General features: G+C 31.8%; 1 protein-coding gene across 1 annotated transcript; it reads left to right on the plus strand.

Annotated features, from left to right (window-relative positions):
- Window positions 1-13345: 13345 nt before the first annotated feature.
- Window positions 13346-14238, plus strand: LOC126715754 (protein GLUTAMINE DUMPER 3). Its single transcript, XM_050416530.1, has one exon. The coding sequence runs from the start codon at window positions 13446-13448 to the stop codon at window positions 13986-13988; it is 543 nt and encodes a 180-aa protein (XP_050272487.1). The 5' UTR covers window positions 13346-13445; the 3' UTR covers window positions 13989-14238.
- The last annotated feature ends 2726 nt before the right edge of the window (window positions 14239-16964 follow it).

The following is a 16964-nucleotide window of genomic DNA, read 5'->3' on the forward strand; positions in this document are numbered from 1 at the left end:
CAAAGAGAGATATAAAACAAAAGCAATTGATGAAACAATACGTATTTTTGTGTTAGCAAAATGGGTTTCGTTCCGTTAGTGGAATTGTGGGTTTGAATTCCATGTGGTAATCGCGATTAAATTCCCCACAAAACTTTTTGTTACTTGCCAAAGCTTACATAACAATCAATTATGGTTTTTAAAGTTATTTAAATTGATTGTACCAGTTGAAGAATGGTCGTTGGTTTAGACAATCATTGATAAGGTTTCATTACGGTTAAATCTCTAATTGTAATCTAATGTTATTAGAAGGCTAACGGTAGAGTTTTAACATTACTTGATGCTTGGATTTATTATTAGCTCATTGAAATTCAAGATTTTGTGTATCATCTTTTTTTATTTTTTATTTATTTATTTTTTTTATAATTTGTGGTTGAGGCATTGAAATTGTCGCACTACTCTCAAGCTACAAAGAGACGTTTTGATGATAAAGTTTCATTATTATTACTTTAATGCATTGTTAAAAATGTTTCTTATATAACTAACATAATTAATGTTTTTGCTCTATGGTATTGATGTGTTTTTCTTTATATTTGTGCATATATAAGATTGGTGGCAAAAAAACATTTTTTGTGGTGCTACTTAAACTCATTTTTACTTTTGTAATATATGGAAGACATCTTTTATCTATATATTGTTGTAATTGCAACAATATATAGATAGTATAATGATTTTTTTTATCTACTTTTAGATTGTATGTATGATTTTTTTATGGATGTAGTTGAAAATGAACAGATTAATATAATATAATGGCAAGTTAATGTAAAGAACATTAATAATTTTTTTTTAAAAAAATAATAATAAAAAACAAATTAGCTAACAAACTTTTTCATTACCTAAGTGTTAAACTAAAAAATTAAAAAGCAATTGGTGATGAAATGTTTCATCGCTAATAGGTTTAATTCTGAATATAAAGAGAAATTGGTGATGAAATAATTTGTCACCTAATCTATTAAAATTGGTTAATTAAAAAAAGCAAAAATACAGTCAATGATGAAATATTTCATAGCCTAATATGGTCAAATAAAAAAAATTACAAATTAAAAAGCATTGATAACGAATTTATTTTGTCGTTGAATATAATGTTAAGCAAGGAAAATATTAGGTGATAAGAATATTTTGTCGCCTATGATTTTTTTTATAAAAAGAATAATAATAATAAAATAATAAAATAAAATAAACAATTAACAACGAAAACTTCATCAGCAGGACATTCGGTAACCAAGATCATGCAATGAATGATGTTTCATTACCATATGACTTAAGCAACAAAATAAGGAGCTTTTGTGACAAAAAGCTTCGTTACTATAAGTCTTATTTGTTGTAGTGTATGTACTTAAATTGAGTCTCATATTTACAAACTTATTCATGAGCACATTATAATATTTCTGCTCGACTTGTTTCATAATCAAGTCTGAATTTATGTTTGAATTTGGCTTCTTTGCTAAATATACAAACATAAACAAATTTTTTTCGAGACAAGTTTGAGCTATATGCATAAACAATTCGATTTCATTCATAGTCATAGGATATGAATATCCAAATCAATTATGAGGTCGAAACATTTGGAATATCGAGGTCATGCATTCCTATTCTTTGGAAAAACAAAAACCCTTCGCCACATCTGTAGTTGGTTCCCCTAGTCAATTTTAAGTTGAAACATTTGATTTGCAAACCATATTCGAGACCTGCAAGAGATCTATGACGAAAGAGTTCAAAAGTTGGGCTTCTATCTTTGAGTGAAGAAGATAGCTCTGCCATTTCCATGTGAACAAGAACATTCTGAAAAGCCATTTGAATTTGATCACGAAATATATTCTTTAGAAATATATTCGACAACGAAATTATAACGAGTGAGAGCCCACCTTTTAAATTTTCGAAAATGGTCACTTCATTGGACAGTAGGCAAAACCATAGAGCTTCGTCGAACTTTCCAATGTATAATCCAACTCACTAAAATGGCTAATAGTAAAACTATGACCTAAAAATCTAAAATTTTGGGGTATTTTTGGGCAGAAATATATTCTTTTTGCTCAACTTAAATGTTTATGCTATATTTTCAGGACGGTCAATATAGAAATTGTATTGGTGGTGATTGAACACTCAAGCTAACATATAAGTATTTGCTTGGACCTTTACCTTACTGTTGGCTAGTCTCTTTTGTGTGTGTGTGTCTACGTGGGGATTGGATAGTAAGTTTTGTTTGTGTACCCATTTGAGCTACATTGCTTTTTAGTTTGTAGCTTTCCCAGGTCATAGCACATGGAAATTTGTAGCCATTTGGGGCCACACCCTAATTCTACCTGATCAAATGGGGTCAGATGCTAGAGGTGGAATCATCTCTCTCTCTCTCTCATAATTTTCACTTTTGAGGGGAAACCTTTGATGTCTCAAAACTCAATAGTTATCTCTGTGGAAAAGCTCATCCTCCTCTGGATGCTACAACCTAGAGAGGGGCTCTAACTAGGCCTTCACTCTTGGTCGATTGACTAGTTCATTGTATTTCATTACTTTCCACTAGCAAGATGATTATAACCAGTACCCCACCTGCTCAAATCGGATTAATTGAAAGGTGAAGCTGACATGCCAAATCAATGGATATGCTTGAATAAGCAAATCAAATACATGAATCAAGACTTCTTATCATTCTTCACTTTGATCTTTTAATAACCATAGTGTTATACATGCCATGATTAGTATCATTAAATGTTGTCATCACCATCATATTTATAACCCTAGCTATTTCAACATGTCAACATCAATATAATTTACTCTCAATTAATCATTGATCAGAGAAGGAGAGAGCAAATTAGTGGCAATCCTCCCACCCTTTTTATGTCTTAATATTAGTGAAGATCAACCACCACCTAACATCTTCACAGAGAAGGAAAGAGCATGCTCTCAATTTTCTTCATGATATATCTTTTATTGTTATTTTTATCACTTATGGGTCTCACAGAGAAGCCAATCACATCCCAAGTGTACCTGCCCAACTTTTATTTTATTTATTTTTCCAAATGTTAGATAATTCACTTCTTTTACTACATTAACTATTTGATATCTTATTCATATATACAATTATTTGCTACTTTAAGGAAATTGCTATTGCATTTTGCCTTTTAGGGCTTTGTCCTTTCACGACTTTTGTTTTTTTCTTCCTTAGTGTATGGAGTATCTTGTTAATATTGATGGTTTCTCTCAGCCTTTTTCTCAAATTATTTTTGGCATAAATAAAATTTGTATGGGTGTGAGCTTGTCATTTTTATGGATATACAACGGGCATATACTAAGCTACTGATACATCTTTTACACGCATGCTGAAATATAACTTGAGTGAGGACAGCTGCACATACTATCCCATAATTTATATGCAATTACATCAGTTTATGCAGATTCGTTTTTTTTTTTTTTTATATGCTTCCAAATGATCACAAACACTAATCGAATAGAAAAATGGTTTATGTAAACTCCACATGTTAGGCAAAAGCTTCTAATATTTAATGTTTGTATCCAAGGTGGGAACATGAACTCACCCTCTATCCCATTCTCTTTACATTTCTTGTTTCTACTGATTCCATCATTTTTCCAGTTCAATTTATAGATGGTCCCCATACTTACATTTTTTTTTTATATACATATAGAGCCTGCCTAATTTATAAACCTCACTCAATTAGTGCCTTATCTACATATCTTTACTACGTATTAGTACAACTTTTCTTGATTAAGATGACTATTATATATTGAGATTATGATTATATTCGTTACATTTAACTTTGAACATATAATACTGTTTTAAGAGTACTGATTTCTAAAAGCAAAGAAAAGTTGCTTTGGAATAAGAGCAGCCAAAAAGCATTCATGGTTGTGATAACCCCACTTCCTAAATCGATTTCTTATTAAGCAAACCACCCCAACACCAAAACAAAAGAAAAAGAAAAAGGAGGAGGTGCTAATCCTACTTGTAGAAAATAAAATAATTTTATTGTCATCTAGCTTAGCTAGCTAAAGGTTCTATTCAGAGAATTGTGATGATTACTTTATAGAAATTAAATAATTCTTTCAAGGTGTTTGTTTTTGGATTTATTAGATTTATCAGCATGGTTTAGATGTTTCAAAACTAATGGATTCCGGTACATATATTAATTAGCTTATCACAAACACTCGGCAAAGGATAGAGTGGCTAATTTATATGCTCACAGGAGCAAATTAGAAGATACGTCACTCATGCAACTTGAATGGCAAAAGCTAGCTAGTACGCATGTGCTAGCCTAATTAATCATTTTCGATTGCAAATTGTACTTCGAGCAAAAGCATTCGAATTTCCAGTTGAAATTCGGGGTAAGCATGGCCTTGGTAGGGTTGTTGATAAGCCATATTGGACATTCCCTTCAAATTGTGCACTTAGAAATGGTTCTTTGATGCATTCACCTTGAGATTCATTAGATTTTTTTTGTTTTGGTTTTGAGCAATATAATAACTTGAGGCCCCAATATGTATTTCCTAATCATAAAGCTTCAGAGTTCGTTGGTCTATCAATTTTCATCAAAGCCTTGAAAATGTGAGAGAGAGAGAGAGAGAGAGAGAGAGAATATAAACAAATCGTCCCAAGTTGTCAACAAAAGTTGAAAAACTTGGTAGTTTTGGATTTTTATAGACCACTTAAGACCCAAACTTATATAGTTTTAACATGACTAGCTAAGACAATTTTGTCAACACTAAAGCCAAATGTGCCATAATGTACAGCAGAAGCAGAGTTGAGCAAATCAAAAGAAGTTCTAACCTATGAGGAAAAAGGAGATGCGTTTGGTTAACTTAATCATCATTAATTAATCAAGAGTGGGATTTGGTTTGGATTTGTTTGTCACAATTATTCTTTTTCATTTTTTTTAAACTCACCTTAAAAATAAAATAATCCATGTAATTGGATAAGATCTTAGTGGAGAAATTGACAACATATTTAAATAATTATATCATGATGAGAACAAGTTCCCATGAGCTCTTCCGGGTTCTAGAAGGAATTTAACATAAAAGTTTATGAAAGGTCTTGATTACATTAATAGAAATATGGGGATTCTATATGATAAAATTCAATCAACTTAAACCACATGATTAAAGTTGAGTGTTAAGGATTTTATTCATGGTGTGTTTACGTAAGTATTATATGGATATATCCTTTTTGATTTGTTAAAAAAATTCAATCAACTTAAACCATATGATTAAAGTTGCACGAATATGTGTTATCATTAAAAATATTTTAAATGAAGATGGAGTTGAAGAAGAAGCAACTCGACAAGTGAGAAATAAGTTGTAAGAACCGGATGCCTGTCTAATTAACTGAATACAAATCATCTGTTCTTTTTTTATATTTCAATTTATACTCCACCAATCTTAGTATTTTATGTGCTTGATTTTTTTTTTTTTTTAAACTTTAGCTATTTTATAAATAAAGTAAAAGTAATAGATATCAAATTAAATTATTCATAATATCAACAATTCAACTAACAAATAAACCAAATTGGACAAAGAAAAAAGTGAAAATCTTTGGATCACTTATCTTGTCCAAATTTTAAAATCAAACAAAAATATCTCAGTAATGTTGGGTAATAACTTTTCTCTTAACTAAATAACTTATTTGTTTAAGTAAGATTTTTTTTAAACTCTACTTTTTTCTAAATATGATTATATATTAATTAATTTTCCAATTTCCACTAATTAAAAAAAAAAAAAAAAAAAAAAACAAAATAGTTACATCCAAAATCCCTCGTCATCGTCTTTCTAAAATCCAAATTGTTAATGTGAGTGCGTTTTCTTTAGAGTGGGAATCGGAATTATTAGACGTGTCAGTATGGAAGGGAATATCCAAAAATCCAAATTGTCCTTGGCGTGTACGTTGGATCGGTGGAAGCTGACGATGTTTGCGTTTTCTTTGGTGTGTGAGTGGGACCCACACCACACATTTTGGAAACACGTAGGTATGGTAGGGAACGGGAATTATGGGACCCTCCCTCTCACAACCTCCATTACCCTCGATGATTAAAAAAATATATAAAAAAAAACCCCTCATAGTATCATTCACGACACGCTTATTTTCATGCTTTATTTTAATCTGATTTCAATCTGATGAATTATGTGATTGTGAGGAATTGATTGAAAGTGCTGGATTTATATAAACGAGAGTGGGTAGAAAATGTTGATTATATTAATTTTTTAAAAGCTTAAACTACTTAAATATGGTTAATCTAACATTTCATGTTTGGAATTCCAACACATGAAAGTTTAAATGAAAGATTGATAATTTATAGCTGTACATGTCAATATGTTGTCAAATTAAGAGTGAAATAGACTATGCTCCTAAATTATTCTAATGAGTAATGAGTACTACAGGATCACACGGTTTGCTCTCTGTGTTTGTTTGTTTGTTAATTGGCTTTCAAATCGACAGTCTTTTTCTTTTCTTTTTTATCACACCAATATTCTCACCATTGCGTAATGCAGAGCCTAGTTGCAAACACAATGCGAGGGGAAGGGTGGATTGGCAGGCAAGCATATATCAGCATACACTAGTGGTGGGTCCATTTTAATGTCCCATTATATACGTCGGGGTCCCATAATCCACCTCTTTTTGTTAATTGCATTTTGTTTACAAGTCACTCTTATTCAATCAAACTCTCATTCTTGGTAAGTTGATAATCATATATACTTCTTACTTAGTTGAACACCAAAGCTATAATTATGGTTCAAAAATCGGTTTTATTGACTAGTGATTATTAGTATATTGAAGTCAAATTGAATCAAATTAATCTTAACTAAGTCTTATGGTAAATGATTAAGGTCAAATCCTAATTGCTGCCTTTAATTTGCTAAGATAATATTCCCTAATAGTAGAGTTGTAATTTCCGCACGCTCTTGGTGTGGTGGTCACTTTACAAGTATAAGTGCTTATGGGGTGTGAGGATTAAGAGCCGGAGTTTAAGTCTCCGAGAGAGAGTTTTCCACACATATACACTTAGATTAGGCTAAAGTAGAAATTCTATCTTGTATCAAAAAATAAAAATAAAAATAAAAGTAGAGTTGTAATTTGTAAATGAGGTTATCATGTTGCTCATATAAAACTTGTTTAGTTCATAAAAAAAAATAATAATAACTTGTTTATATAGATACTTTGCACAGATCGTGGTTCAAGTAATTTTGATTTCGTTTCTCAACAACAACAACCAAAAAAAAAAAAAAAAAAAAATTGTAATTTTGATTTCAATGGCTCAGCCAAAATTTGCTTAGTACTCTTGTGAAGTGAGTTTTATTTTTGTTGTAAATATTGCATAGAAAGGTATGATTGGTGAACTATAATAAACACCGTAATGTAATATCTATTATTATGATTTACCTATTTTATAGTTTGGTTATATTTTTATTACAAAGAATAATCATTATTTATGAGTAGTTATTTTTTAAAATGAAGAATAACTATTTCTTTCTAAAATTGTTGTAATAGTTATTTCTTAATAAATGTAATAATTTTTAAAATTAATATATTTTCAAATATACAGATTTCCTGTATGCACATAACAATCATAAAAATAAAAAAACATAAAAAATAACCTCTTTTAATTTTTTTGTTTAAAACTTTCTTTTAAAAAAAAAAATATAATTATTCAAATAAGATATTTCTTAAATATATTTCTTAAGTTTTATTCTAAGGATACAAATTATAACTAAATCTATAAATAAGTTTAATTATTCCATTAAAAATTTTTTTATTCTCAGTAATAAATATTACAATTTATGTTGTAATTTTCATTTAATGTATCAAACATGCCCTATGATATTTCCTAAATAGAGATATTAAATTTTATTCTAATATTACAATTTATAACCAAACATATGAATAAGTTTGTCAATTTAATTACAGCACATTTTATTCATAATAATAAATATTACTGTTTATAATTACCAAAAAAAAAAAAAAAGAATACTATTTATGTTATAATCTTCAGTCATTAAACAAAACGTGTTAAGGAATCAGCTTAATATGTACGTAACTGACACAAACCCAAACTTCAGTGTGTATTTTAGTATTTTGGCCATAATAAAATAACTTGAAAGGGATGTAGCTAACTCATGATTTAGCAATTCCACAAGTTGCAAAAAATAGTGGCATACCAAAATTCACTAGTTCCAAAATCCTAACACATCACTTTAGAAACCGTTTCCCTGTTATTTTGACTGCTGTTGGTCTATGTGCCGACGCCGTTATACCATGTCATGCTAGCTCTTCCAACGTTTCAAAAACACCACCCTTCTTTTTCTTTTTCTTTTTCTTTTTTAATTTTTTTTAATTTTTGTTTTAGGTCATGTTAACGTTTTTTTATTTATTTTAAAGATCATGTTAACGAATGTTCTTAAAGCTATTGTTAATAAATCATTTTTAAAAAGTTTTTATACTACTTTTATAGAAAATTAAAAAGATTTTCAATACATTAAATTTTTTTTTCATAAAAGTTTTTTTAAAATGACTCACTAAAAAATGCCCTTAGAATTTGTTAAAATTTCCCTTTAATTTTTTTATTGTTTTAAATTTAAACAGATTCAAGAACCTGCCTGGTTTTCATATCCAACAATTTCTTTAAAAGAGAAATTATCAGGTGTACTTCGAGTGCACAATACTCCTGTTGCGCCTCACTCTTTTACGGCCTTGATTGATTTTGCTTGATCAAGTGCCCACGTTATCTTTGGTAAAAGATATCCACTTTGAACGGTGTGATGTCGTGACGTGGTCCTACTACTTTACGTTGTTGAAGGATAAATTTCATGTTGTTTTACAACTGTTGTTGGCTCCAAAGTCTCCAAATAATACTGTTGCTAAAGGTGACAATTCATCACGCTTCATACCAAAAATAGAGAGGGAAAATACTCTTTCATATCTACGTGTTATATAAGTTTGTTACCATTGGAATCTACGTAATTATTAGCTTCTATATCTGTTCGAGAACATATGGATGGGCTCCATAGATTATGAGTCACTTGAGTGACATGCCCTAAATTTGAAATTCATAAATTTCATTCACTATACATCTGTCGAGAACATTCGGGCGAACTTAATAAAATCAATTCACTTTGAGTGACGTATCGTAAATTTGAAATTCTTAAATTTCATCTATTGTATATCTATTCAAGAACACTCGGATGGACTTAATAGAGTTGAGTCACTTGGGTGATGTGCCGTAAATTTAAAATTCCATCCACCATATTATTGATCTATGAATTTGTTCGAGAACACTTGGGTGGACTTAATCGAGTTGAGTCACTTAAGTGATGTGCCGTAAATTTGAAATTTCATCCACCATATTATTGATCTATGAATTTATTCGAGAACACTATGGTGGACTTAATAGAGTTGAGTCACTTGAGTGATGTGCTGTAAATTTGAAATTTCATCCACCATATTATTGATTTATGAATCTGTTCGAGAACACTCGGGTGGACAAATGTTCTCCACCATATTATTGATTTATGAGGTTTCTCAAGGTGTCATGTACAAAAAAAATAGAATAGTTGAGTCAAAGATACAAATTTCTTTATATATATATTTAAAAAATTATTAGCTCCCATTAATATATGTTTAAATTTATTGATCATGATTACTTCGCATCCAACAGTATCTACACATTTTCACACCATCTAGTAGACATTCTTGAAAAATGTTATCTTGTGCCCCCATTTTATACATGGCATGAAATAGTATATGTGCACCGTCACACGTGAAGTAATAATTAGCCTAAATCTATAAACTTGTTTATTTGTCAGGGCAACTGTACATTTTTTGAAAACTCACCCTTTATGTATAATTATATTTTTATTTAGTTTTTTTTTTAAATGTTAAATAAGTTAATATAAAAATTTAAGCAATTCCGAATGGAAAGTTAATTAATGTCCTACTAATGTTTAAATATTTTCCTTTTTTTTTTCTTCTAAAATGTTACGAACTCTATTTTTGTTAGATTGATTTATTTTCAGAATGACAAATAATAGAAACTAAGAGCTTTAGGGTCCGTTTGGATAGAGGAGTGAAAAAGTGGGAGGATGGAAAATTCTGGAAAGATGGAAAAGTGGGAGGATGGAAAATATTTAGTTTTCCCTCTTGTGTGTTTGGTTGGAGGGGTGGAAAAGTGGGAGGGTGGAAAACTCTTTTATTTGGTTGGAGAGAAAAATGGAAGGATGAAAAATGTAATTTATATAAATTGACTATTATACCCCTGTTACATAATTGGTAAGAAATAAATTTATTTGTACTCATTACATAATATAAAATTTATCACATCATATATATAAATTTATATTATTATTTTTATTATTATAATGTAAAAATTAGATTAGGTCACATTGAAAAAAAAAAACAAGAAGAGTACGTTTAGGTCACATTGAAAAAAGAAAAAAAAAAGGAGAAAAGAGAATGTTTAGGTCACGTTGAAAAGAAAATTTTGGGAGGGCATTATGGTAATAATGTTATGAGGCACTTTTCTCTCATGAGTTTTTCTCCCGATTTGGGAGGAAAAAATTTGTGGGCCTGGGAGAGAATTTTCTTCCGGGTTTTCCACCCTTCCTATTTTCTTTCTATTCCCAAACAATGGAAAACACTGTTGTAGGATCGCGATTCAAGGTCCAAGCCCAACAGGTATGGGGTTCTGGCCCAAGGAGCCCGAAACAATGAATTTATAGAAAGTGAGTTACAGAACTAGGCCTTAAAGAAGTGTATACTAGTTAACATTGGGCCATATAACAATTGAAAATAAGAAAATCTCCTTCATGTCCATTAGATATATGGTCCGAGGAGACGTGGAGGATGTATCTCTGTCCTTGCTCAAAGGCTATGGTTCTCACCCTGTTCTTCTGTTCTAAGTTCTTGTTTTCTCGTCCCCTTCTTCATGGAGACTCCCCTCTCTTATATAGCCCCCTTGAAGTCATCAGGGCCTCACACTTGTTGATCATCTGGACATTCACTTGAGTGTCCGTCCCATCGGACATCTCTCCCATCTTTCTGTGAGTTGTGATAGCCAAGGTAACACTGTTCGCAAGTCCTCTTCACATTAATGCGGTCAGAAAAGTAGCTGTCATGCATTTAATGTGGCAGCTGTAGCCTCTCCCTTGGCATCCTGCACTTTCTTCCCTCTTACGGACTTGTGGAACTCATCCTTGTTACTAATACTCGTAGGAGTGGATCCTTATAGCAGGCAAAGTGCATGTTTGAGCCATATTTGGTACGTCCGAGAAGACACTTCTCCTCGGACCGCCTTTTAAACGTCTTTAGGCCCATAAGAATTGGGCCAGGAGCCCTTTTGGTTCCCATGCCTTCTCCTCGAACGTGGTCAAATTTTCCTATGGGGCCCAAGGCCCCTTGTGTGATCTTGGGCCTTTGACCTTACAACTGTTATACCCCCTATTTTCCTTCCTATATTTTCCATCCTTCCTAAATTCCACCCAACCAAACACAATGTTAGAGTAAGTTATGTTGCGTACGTGATACTGAATAGATCTTTATAAATTACCGTTACAATACATATTATGGCAATGTCTTTTTATTTTTTATTTTATGTTTCATTAATTACAATTTGTAACATTTTTTTATATAAAATAATCAAAATTATGTACCATTAGTAAGCTAAAGTCGTGTTACAAAGGTATGATTTAAAACATAAAAACAAAATTATCATTATAGTACCCTATTTGTAGCAAAAAATAATCGAAAAACCAAATTGATTTAGGGTTTGTTTAGAATCCGCTTATTTTGTTGAAATTGAAAACTTTTTACTGAAAGTACTGTAGATAAAGGTAAAAGTTAACTTAAATAGTACAATGACACCCATAATTTGTATAAAAAAGTATAGTGGGACCCATGAATAGTAACAAAAATAAGCTGAATTGTAAAATAATTTGACGAAAAAAAGCTATCCAAGCAAAGCTTTAGAGTGAAATGAGTTTTCACCAACTTTTTATCTTGTGGCATTACAAAATAATGTATTAAGTGACACTATAAAATTATTGAAGAGTACAGATGAACTTCATGAATATTCATATGATAGGAGTTTGGAAGAAAAATAAACCCTACATACATTGATTCAACTACAATGAAAATTTTACAATGTTGGTGTTGAATGAATATGATGTTTATCTAAAAAACAATTTATATGGACCCCTCATAATTATAGATGAAAACAGACGGAACATTCTTAATTACATACCGTCATGTTGCATAAATCAATTTAGATAGCATCCCAAAGTGATGATGGAATGAGAGAAACCATTCCTTCCTCTGCACTGTCTCCTTTATTCTTTTGTTCTTATCCAAGTTGAGTATTGAACAAAACACTTACAATAAGGACACATACCCCTTAGACAAAAATAAAACTCTCTCTCACGTAACAATTATACCATGTCACCTACTATTCTAACAAATAAATATTTTTACTTAAGTATTAATTACGAGTAATTGATTTTGATGTAACTGTTATAAGGGAAATATTAATAAAGAGATGCTTTTTTTTCGAGCAATCAACCGCGGCGCTAATGGACAATGGCGCACCACCTTTCATTATATTTTAATTTAAACCTCTAAAAAAAACCATCAAAACTTACTTTCTGCGGGACCCCTGGTTTTCTTTTCTTGGGCTGGTGATGTCCGTTATGCCCTAATTTGTATGGTAGGAACAATTATATACTCTTGTCTTATCCTCTCCCGAGAATCAGATGTTAATAATTTTCTCTTTCAACTTTTTTTTTTTTCCTTCTTAGTTTTTGTTAATGGATGCATTGTACGCTCATTAAGAACGTTTCAAATAGATTCTATTTATGTTACAAAATAATAAAAGCTAATAATCAAATGAGCTACAATCAAAATGCGACTCAAACTGTATTATAAAATTCAACATATTAAAGAATATATAATAAGATGCCCATTTTCTCAAAAAAAAAAAAAAAAAAAAAAAAAAAAATGTCCCAAAATTTCGTTGGGTATATAAAGTATAACCCTACGATGGCCTATGATATCACATTGTTAAAAGACTCAATCAAAGCCAAGTGTATTTTCCTAATCAGCCCATGAGTGATAGTGCGTTTCACTATTCACTCAGATGAGAATCATGAGATATAGCAAACAAAGCAAATCAAAGAACTCAATGCGGGGTCCGTACCCTAAAGTGGAACCCACCATCTAGTGGCCCCCACTTCATGCAAAATGACGACATTACTCACCAAAACCAAACCCCACTCTCTTTCCTTTCCTCTCTCGCTCTATATATGTCACCCTTCCTCTTCCCCCATTTCCCACTTCTCAACCCACTTTCCTTTGCTTTTCTTCTTTCTTCATCCTCTTCTTCTTTCTCATTCTAACAAATTCACAATCAAAGAAAGCAATGGCCGCAGCAAGAGAGCCATTCAACATGAATGAAACAGCAAGATCTCCAACAGGGAGCATGGGCACACAACAACACTCACCATGGCATTCTCCTGTGCCATACTTGTTTGGTGGGCTGGCAGCCATGTTGGGTCTCATTGCTTTTGCTCTTCTCATCCTTGCATGCTCCTACTGGAGACTCTCTGGGTTCCTTGACGGAGAAGGCAATTCTGAGAGAGACCTTGAGGCTGGCCAAGACGGTGAGGCCAAGTCTAACGATACGCATAAACAACCACCAGTGTTTGAAGAGAAGTTCTTGGTGATTATGGCTGGTGAGGCTAAGCCAACTTATTTGGCTACCCCCATGTCAAGTAGGTCATCTTCTTTCGGTAATACTACTTGTAGCAGCTGTGGGAGCGAGAAGAGTGACAAGTCTTTGGAAATGACTGAGACAGAGACAGCCAAGCAGGCACAGATACCAGTACCACAACAAAGTGACAACAACGAGAGCGAGAGAGAGAGAGAGGCTCAAGCCAATGAGACCTCAGGCTCAGCTGATTAGAGTCAGACCCATTAATGAATTCGTTTTCGTTTTTGGGTTTTGGCTTTCATGGGGGGAGCTAGCTCATATTGCAGGTTTTTGCTCTAGGACACATTAGTAGGAGTGTCTGTACTATGAGCTTTGCATGTTGGACTAGTAATGGGTTTTCATGGATGTATTTCCATTTCTTCAACCCCTTCCCCCCCTTTTTTTAATTCGGGAAATGTAAATTTATTTGAGAAGGAATGGAACAAAAAGAATTTTGTGCCTATTTTTCAGAGTTTCATAACAATATATATATTTTAAGTTTTTGTATGAGCAATCAAGAGGTTGAGTTTTGGTGCGATAGCAACGGCCTTTCATCCAAATCAGTATGTCATGTCAATGGTTTAAATCTGAGAATCAGTCTCTTAGAAAAAAATTTGGCGATAAAACTGCCTATCAATCACCTCATTTGTATCTCATAAAAGTAGAAATTTTGTGTACCGGTTATGTCCTACTATACTCTGTATCAATAATTAAATTTTGTTATTTGAAGGTGGTTTTGGGAAATCCAGAAACCAGAAAATAAGAAAGATCAACATGCCTGAAAATGGAACCCACTGTTCAATTCTAGTGATAGGAAGTAAGACAATGGTTAATTACGTGTGTTGCAAGGGGCGTGCGTGTGTGAGTAGGGAAAAGCACGCGTCATAGGCTTTTGTGTTCATTTTATTTGTGTTGTATAGGTGTGTCTGATGCGGCGAGAAGAAGCTGAACACACTTGTTGTTTATGGATGAGGCTTTAATTAATCTTTTGCTTGAACTTTTTGTTTCGTTCTATGTATATATATGTGCACATTTATGTATGTTTGGTTTGGTCTCTGTGTTTATGACTGTTCTGAGTTAAATGCCATTCTCTATTGATTGTTGTTCTCCTCTCTGGTCACTGTTATTGTGGCATATAACCAGAGCCTTTCATTAATTGATTTTGGAACAGTATGATACAACGTCACCCTCGCTATAATAAGTTCTCTCTTGCTTTGCTTTAGTTTATTTCCATGCCTTTGTTAGGTATAAAGCATATCCATCTTTAATTCCTGGCCTAGTAAAAATTTCAAGTATTGTTCCCAAAGTACTGAACTAAAACTATAGCATGTAGTGCAACATGTTCTGGGAGTGGTACACTTCAATGCGCAATTTAGTGATTTGGTTGTGTATATATTCAAACATTCTTGTTTTCATGACGCATATAGCCACTAAAAAATGTATGAGCTAGGTTTGTTGGATCTTCATTGGTGGGTGTATGATGAGAATGAAAGATAAACATTAAACAACAATGATTGGAAACAGTGTCTAATTATACTTTAAATAGTGAGCCACCCACCAAAGTGGTTCGGTGAATTCTTAGCCAATTAAGGTTCTATATACATTACACTTCGACAAAAATTCATGGCAGCTAGAAGATCTATAAGTCAGTGACAAAGCACAGTGGATTCAGAATAAATTGAATACATATAAATTATCTTAATTCCAATATAGATTAAAAAGGGAAATTAAAATTTTTGTAATATATATTATAGGCGTTTTGAGCCATCAAAAATGAAAATATGATACAAAATTTTGATTTCCTTGGCCAAAAATTATAAATAAAAAACGGTTAAATGCCATATTTAATGCTCAGACTCAAATCAGAAAGGTAACAAAACCACATCACATTTATGATGTATGGCCGAGACGATTAAAAGAAACAAGAAAAAAAACCAGAATAAAAAACCCCACAAAAGAAAAATCACATTGTCATGCATGACAAGAATGGTACTTTAAAATTAAAATCAAGTGGTCATTTATGAAACTGTTGAAAATCTATGAAAAGAATTTAAACAAAAAAAAAAAAAAAAGGAAGTGTGAAGAGAGATATAGAGACGCGGCAGGCTGAGAATGCCCAGACAATAATGATAATAATGTGTACGATCGATGGGAAAAAAGTAGCCACAAAAATGAAGAACCTTGTACTATCTTCTTCTTCTTTTTTGAGATAAAAGGTAAAACCTTGTACTATCTTTGGAATTTTAAGAACCTAATTTTTTTTTCCTCCTTTTTTATATGATGATAAATTAATGAATGACAAGTGCATCTGATTTCCTTCCTGGCTTCTTTCAAAGATAAAGTTATGCTTGCCCTTTCTTTCCTCATTTGCCTTCATTTCAGGTGTACCTAGCTACACAGATTCGTCCCTCCCATATAGGCTAGCTATAGGAAATTTCTTGATCAAAAAAACGATTTTCCTTTGTTTGATTTTAGTTTAACTCGTAATTCATAAACCCATGTATACGGCTATGTGCATTGGTGCACGTACAAAGAAGAGCTCTCTCTTTCTCTCTCCTCATCACTATTCATTAAATTATGTAAACTGAAAGGATTTGATCCAACTAGTTGAGGCTATGATAGATTCAAGACTTGCCAATAGGGAATAGAAAAAAGAGAGAGAGAAACGTCCAAATCTTTTTGGTAGGAAAAAGAAAAAAGAAACTGTGTCTATGTCATAATGTATAACAATTAACTTTTTCTTGCTTCAAAAAAACTATAAAAATAAAAAATAAATAAACTTTCTCTTTCTCATTCTACACCTAATACGTTATTGTCCATGAAATGGAGGGTTTAGATTGGTTGCCAATTAAAAATATGACAAAACTTAGGTATAGTATCTTAAATGTTGTTTCTTAAGTTCCCTTCTTAAAATCCAGTCATGTACCTATTTAATTAAAACATACATTTTCATCCCATGAAAATAAATCCACGTGGCAGAATTTTAAGAGGTGAACTTAAGGTACAGCACCTAAATACTGTATTTAAGTCTTATACTTAAAAATATTGAAAAAGAATATTACAAGAAAAAAAAAAAAAAAAAAAAAAAAAAAAGAAAAGAAAAAACTATCAGCTTCAGTACTAACTCTTAATGAAGGGTATTTATCTAAAGAAGAAAAAAGGAAAAACTCTTAATCAAGGGTACTAGCT

Source organism: Quercus robur, chromosome 2 (genome assembly GCF_932294415.1).
Source record: "Quercus robur chromosome 2, dhQueRobu3.1, whole genome shotgun sequence".
In the NCBI taxonomy this organism is placed as follows: domain Eukaryota; kingdom Viridiplantae; phylum Streptophyta; class Magnoliopsida; order Fagales; family Fagaceae; genus Quercus; species Quercus robur.

Bases quoted from the DNA above. Each gene is read 5' to 3' on its own strand.
- LOC126715754 (XM_050416530.1), top strand. From the start codon at position 13,446: ATGGCCGCAGCAAGAGAGCCATTCAACATGAATGAAACAGCAAGATCT.